Source organism: Mastomys coucha, unplaced genomic scaffold (assembly GCF_008632895.1).
Source record: "Mastomys coucha isolate ucsf_1 unplaced genomic scaffold, UCSF_Mcou_1 pScaffold9, whole genome shotgun sequence".
NCBI lineage: Eukaryota > Metazoa > Chordata > Mammalia > Rodentia > Muridae > Mastomys > Mastomys coucha.
Window position 1 is genome coordinate 106,454,929 of NW_022196915.1, and position 6,505 is coordinate 106,461,433.

At 44.6% G+C, this 6,505-nt stretch overlaps 1 protein-coding gene and 1 long non-coding RNA gene across 29 annotated transcripts in view; one reads left to right on the top strand and one right to left on the bottom strand.

The window, feature by feature from the left end:
* Positions 1 to 6,505, bottom strand: part of Dock9 (dedicator of cytokinesis 9) — a 269,590-nt gene that overhangs the window by 4,263 nt on the left and 258,822 nt on the right. For all 28 annotated transcript variants that reach the window (XM_031362315.1, XM_031362308.1, XM_031362300.1 and 25 more), the window contains 2 exons: positions 3,751 to 3,941; positions 545 to 645 (listed from right to left, as the gene is read on the bottom strand). In XM_031362315.1, coding sequence (XP_031218175.1) covers positions 545 to 645; positions 3,751 to 3,941 — 292 coding nt within the window. The remainder of the gene's footprint in view (positions 1 to 544; positions 646 to 3,750; positions 3,942 to 6,505) is intronic.
* The window catches only part of LOC116084978, a 10,603-nt gene continuing 7,482 nt past the window's right edge, over positions 3,385 to 6,505 (top strand). The window contains exon 1 of the long non-coding RNA XR_004116338.1: positions 3,385 to 3,552. This is a non-coding gene — a long non-coding RNA (uncharacterized LOC116084978). The remainder of the gene's footprint in view (positions 3,553 to 6,505) is intronic.

The following is a 6,505-nucleotide window of genomic DNA, read 5'->3' on the forward strand; positions in this document are numbered from 1 at the left end:
TCTTGAACCAGAACAGTGCTATGGTCTCATTTTGTAACACTGTCAGACATCCTTTGTTAAGTGCGGTCCCCAAAGTGGTGCTCTTGGTAGATGATGGGGTTTTTGGAGGTGGGACCTCATTGGGGGTCTGAAGAGTGCTGGTGACATGCCAGTGAAGGGGGCTGTAGGACTCAGACCCTTCCTCATTCTCCATGCTTCCTGGCTGCTACACAAGCTACTTTGCTACACACTCCTCGCCACAGGTCCCAGACAACCTCAAACACTAAAGCCCCAGTTAACCTTTCCTCTTTATAAGCAAACTGCCTCAGCTGTTTGTTATAGCAACAGAAAGCCAACAACCAGAGAGACAGGTAACTTTTTTTTTTTTTTTTTTTGGGGTTTTCGAGACAGGGTTTCTCTGTGTAGCCCTGGCTGTCCTGGAACTCACTCTGTAGACCAGGCTGGCCTCAAACTCAGAAATCCGCCTGCCTCTGCAATCCCAAGTGCTGGGATTAAAGGCGTGCACCACCACCGCCTGGCGACAGAAACTTTTGGTGTGCTTTACCTGAAAACTTCCTTCAGCAGCTTCACCTTATTGTCAGGGTATCTTTTTGTGTTGCTGTCATCAAGGAAGGCTCGGGCGTATGCTAGTGGACCAGCATTGACCTGGGGAAAGAGCAAAGGTTTGATATTGTGTTAGAAGAAAAATGGCCAATATTATTTATTTGTGTTGGTTGCCAGGGAGTCCAAGTGCTGTTTAAGCAAGTCAGTCAGGATCACTGACTTTCATGTACATGAAGGCCAAGAAAAACGAACCATAAACCCAGTTACATCATTATACTCTGCTTGATTCCATCACCTAAGCCATCCTTGGGGTCTTGTGATAGTTCATTTTTGGACGTACAGACTTATTCAGGTCTGAGCAACCAGTATGCAACACGAGAGCCCAGGTCTCCAAACCCATGAGGAAGGTTCCTTCAAACAGGGTTTTAGACACTGGAGTTTGTACTACATTGTAGTGAACTAACAGGTCAACGTGGTGAACCTGGTGAAAAATGAAACACAGGGCAGTGCTTTTGTACATGCATGTATGAGAGTCTATGTGCATGTGTTTATGTATATACCAGAGGTCAGACATGACTTTATCACTCCACTTTTTTTTTTTTTTTGAGACAGATTCTCTTACTGAACTGACTAGATCTCCCACACAGTGAGCTAGGAGCTAGGAGCTTTCCTCTTGACTCTGCCTCCCCAGTGCTGGGATTACAGTGCTGACAATCTGAACTCAGCCAGTACAGCAAGCAATTTACTGACTGAGCCATATTCCCAGCTCCTACAACCACAAAACAAAACCAAAGCATTGTTCATCTCTTGGGACGATACAGGCAGCCACAGGCCAACTATCTCGCTGATTTCAGCTGAATTGTGCTAGAGATCAAAGATTATCAACATTCAGTGACATGGCAGGATGCTGCCAATTCTCAACAAGCCAACTAGAGTTCTCTGGCATTCCACACAAGACAGGAATGAGGAGAGAGGCTAGATCCTGGGATATGAAGGACAACATTCCAGGAGCCTCAGAGAGCTCAGGGAAGGGCTGCCCAATCTCTTCTGGAAGGTCTGGTGGGCTGAGAAGGCGGGGGAAGGGATGCTATTGGTGTGAAGCTCTGATGTATCACGTGTAGGACTATGCAGCACTCTTAGAACTGAGCCAGGCAACTTCACTGCAGCTATAGGGACACACGCATGGAGTGCTAACTACCCATGGTGACTGTATGCGGCAGCCTCTGCATCAGGCTGTGTGCAAATCACACTAATGGGAAGACAACTGAAGACCATCTGATGTATGAAAAGATAGCCAGTTTTCAACAGACACAGAGAGGATGGCTGCTGAGTCTACGCAAAACGTAATACAGTAAGATGGTGGATAGTCATGTTAAAGAGCCTGAGAGAGCAGTGGCTCTGGGAGCCTGTGGAGCCAGAGTTATAGAAACGCTGAGAGGAGAGAGAGCTATCTTCCTTTGGCCTCCACTCCATTATCCACGTGGGCACCAGTGTGAATGTCAAATCTTCATTTCAGCATGGGCTTCATTGTTCTGTAAGGTGACTGGGTGTTTTAATAAGACCTCAAAGGTCACCGTCAAATGGGACTGCATGCTTTACTCTCTAGAGAGTTCAAGCTCTCTGGTCCTGTCTCTTCACTGGCCTGCGGATCGAAGCTCCATGTTCCCAGGTCAAATCATTGAGTTGACTCTTTTAGTTACAGAAAATGTGGCCTCTGGCCCTGTTTACAATCATGTTGTTGCTAGAATGTTGATATTCCCCTTGGCATTTAAACTTGTAGGACACGAGGGAGTGACTAAAAGTATCTATAGATACTTTTGTGGTCAATGACATTTGATAAAATACTAGCTCTAAACTCATGGTTCCAATACGTGTGCATCTGAAGAAACGGAGAGAAAAACTGATTTCAGAAACTGAGTTCTGGGTGCTGAACTTCCACAGTGCGTGTCTGTGCAGCCTTCACAGACTACACTTGGAGGAGACAACTATGAACTCCAAGGAGAAACAGAACATGCCTGAATTCCTTATGGACGTATGGTCACTTCAGGGAGCTGACTTCAAATTTGCCTGTTACCTAGTTACCTATCTGAAATAACTTTTAAAAAAGAACATTTGTTTTAAGAACATAGCTTGATAAATTTTCATAGACAACATATGCATCATTATAGGTGTCACGACACATGCTATGCATTTCTTTAAAAGGAAAATCAATCAATCAACCAATAAAACTACCAGTAGTGTCCCTGTCAAAATCCCAACAGTGTGATTGTCTAAAATCAGACTTGAGAAACAAGACACCAACAGAGAAGCCAACACAAATGGGACTCTCACAAGGCCCCACTCTTGATGGAGAGCTACAGGTACTGAGAGAGGAAGACTCCTTCTCAGGGGATAAGCCCCTGACAGGTTATCCAGTCTGCCCAACACACACACACACACACACACACACACACACACGAACAACACTGAATGGCTTCAGTCTCTCTCTCTCTCTCTCTCTCTTTCTCTCTCTCTCTGTGTATGAGATAATTTAAAAATTAGGGATCTTGAGCCTGAGGAGGAATGAAGGTGGTGGGAGGAGCTGGGAAGGATGATATAAATATAGTTTTATGTATGAAATCCTCAAAAAGAAATGAATTTTAAAAATGTTACCAGCACACATAACTTGATTGGGCTAAATTAAAATGAAGACCTTCTGATAACCAAAAAAAACCACAGTGAGGGTGAAACTCAAGGTATTTTTTCAGACGCAATTTTCATGGAAACTAGAAACCAATGGTTTATGGTAAAGCCTACTGCGATCCATCTCTCTTGGCTTTAAGAGTATCTTGGCAACCAGGAATCAACATTCTCTAAGCCACTGAAAAGTCAAGGTGCCATGAGGAGTGCACTGTCTCTAGCAGAGAGCTCACTAAGGCTACCAGGTTGTAGGCAGTACTGGGGCTGGTAGGCCTACTACCCCCTCTGATAATGGAAGACAGACACCACGGAAACTGGTGAGCCAGGCAGGTAGGTGGATCTTGCTGGTGTGAAGGGACTGCAGTCTATGAGCTGAAACCCCTCTACTGCAGGGGCTCTTCAGCTCACCGGGATGCTCACACTGCCCGGCAGGGGCTCTTTAGCTCACCGGGATGCTCACACTGCCCTGCAGGGGCTCTTTAGCTCACAGGGATGCTCACACTGCCCTGCAGGGGTTCTTTAGCTCACCTGGACGCTCACACTGCCCTGCAGTTTGAGCTGCAGTTTGATCATGTCCACTTCAGCCGACGAGCACAGCTGTCGGAGCTCGGCCACCTTCTTGCTCATTTCATCAATGGCCACCTCAATGGGGTTCAGGTCAGTGTGGTGCTGGTACATGACGGGGATCCGCTTTTTTACGTAGGGGAAGCAGTGTATTGCTGCAGAGGAACGGGAGCCCAGAGTTATGCCAGAGTCTAAATGTCTTTCCTGCTGCTGAGGGAAAAGAATTACCATGCCTATTTTACAGCTAAAAAGCTCAGAACCTGCCAACGTTCAATGCTAATACTCTTTATAGCTGGAACTTCTTCCCTTTTAATACTGTAGGCTTAAGGTTTTATTTACTTCTAGCTTTATATGACTGAATGGTTTGCTTTCATGTATGTCTGTTGCCCACAGAGGCCAGAAGGCGGCACTGGATCCTCTGAACTGGAGTTACTAGTGTTGTGAGCCACCCTGTGGGTGCTGGGAAACAAACCCAAGTTTTCTGCAAGAGTAGGTAGTGCTCCTAGCCACTGAGCCATCTTGATGGTCCTTTAATGTGTTTAATGACTGGCCGTATCAAAGGTAAATAGAATCGGTTACTTGCTATCTCTTGAAGAATGTCTTTGAAAGAAAAATCTTTTTCATTACTCCTTGTTTACTTCCTTATCTACAAATGCACTAATCTTCCTTGGAGGCTGTGAGATTCATACTAACAGGATCAGATGGCTTCTAAAACACTAACCAGTTTTGAGCAGATTAAGTAAAAGACAAAAGTGCCATAAGATATCTTTGAAAAGATTCACTTTCCTCTGAAGACTGTTGCATCACATGTCAATCTTTTCTAAACCTAAAATACCAATGAAAAACAAAAACTCGAGAATAAATTTCTAAGCAAAGAATATCAGGAATTGGCAAGTCACAAGCGAGAAGGACCATTGTTCCAGTGAAAAGGTTTCAAACCTTCCAGGGGTAAGAAATGCAAAACTGCTTCTCACTCACATTTTTCCACTAAAAGATGATACTGTTTTTATTTTTAACAAGATACCTGACCATACCAACACCAGGCAGCTTAACAATGAACAACAACAACAACAACAACAATCAAAAAATAGCAGGAGGCTGGAGAGATGGCTCAGTGAGTAAGAGCACTGCCATGGTAGCTCACACCCATCTGTAATTCCAGTTCCAGGGGATCTGACATACTCTTCTCCCTAGGTACCAGGCTTGCACAAGGTGCACATATATATATATATATGCAGGAAAAGAACTTATACATGTTAAATAGATAAATAAATAAACAAATAGATAAACAAATAAACAAATAAACTAATAAACCGTGTACATGTTAGGCTCTAATTCAAGGGTTTAGCATTTCTATCTTGTTGTAGTAATACCTGCAATACTCTTGTTCGCCACTAGATGTGCACACGTGACCTAAAAAGTTTATTTTTTAATTGTGTGCATGTGCAGGTGCACAAACCACAGCATGTGTGTTCCTCTGTGTAAATGGAGGGCAAGGGACAACTCTTGGGAGTCAGTTCCCTCCTGCCACCTTGTGGGATCCAGGGGTCAAACTAAGGTCATCAAGCCTACACAAAGGTTTCTACTCACTGAACCATCTTCCAAGACCTTATTTACTTTTGTTTCTGTGGGTCAGGTTCTTAATTCAGAGCCCTGGGTGTCCTAGAACTCACTATGCAGATCAGGCTGGCTCTAGACTCACAGAGATCTGCTTCTGGAGTGCTGGGATTAAAGGTGTGCATCACCATAGCTGGTCCCCTATTTTAACTTAATAAGCAAAAGATGAGAGAAGTTATATTTGAAATCTTTAGTAAATGGCTAGGGAGAGTTTACTCAGGCCAGGCTGATCACAGGGAAATGGGGCCAGCTGCCCATCCTGAAGGGCATCAGTGACTGGGCAAAGCTGGAAAGATGTCCTCAATGGTCATCTTCTAGTTTCAGAAACATTTTTAGTTAGTCTAAGGATCTTTTCTGGAATTTCTTTTGTGTCCTTGTGGTTACAACAGCTTTTATGTGGCAACAGTGGGGCTGACAGATCTTTGTGCAAAGGTGTCTTCCTCTCTCTCTTTTAGAAAAGAAGTGAGCATTGCTTCAGTCTGAGTGGAGCAGGAGAAGAAAGGAGGGAGGTCCAGAAACGTCCACCCAGAGAGGCCTGGGAGCGGGCAACTAGGAAACTTCAGATGACTGGACCAGTCACTAAATGTGAACAGTGCAGAAGGGCGGGCCTCCTGTGTGCAGAGGGCAGGGAAGGCCAGGGATCCCCTACAACTTGCTAGGTCAAAGGTCAGGTTTGCAGTAATACAGTGGAAGGACCCAGAGGCTCAGTAACTGGAGAGAAATTCTAACTCAGTCTCCAAAGTGGTGTGTGTTTCTTTAAAGGTTTGCTATGGGGAGTAGTACATGCAGTCAGTAGCTTTTATATAAAAAAAGTTTTGTCTAACTCTGTCTTGGTTAGCTATCCTTTCCACACTTTTAGGTATTTCAGCATAAACCTTGCACCTCTCTCTGGCTACACCATTGTCTCCGGCTACACTATCTCTGGTTACACCACTGTCTCTGGCTACATTTCCTCTGACTATACTGTCTCTGGTTATACCATGGTCTCTGGTTACACCACTATCTCTAGCTACACTATTTCTGGCTACACTGTGTGTGGTTACACTGTCTCTGGCTACACTATCTCTGGTTACACCACTGTCTCTGGCTACACTGTCTCTGG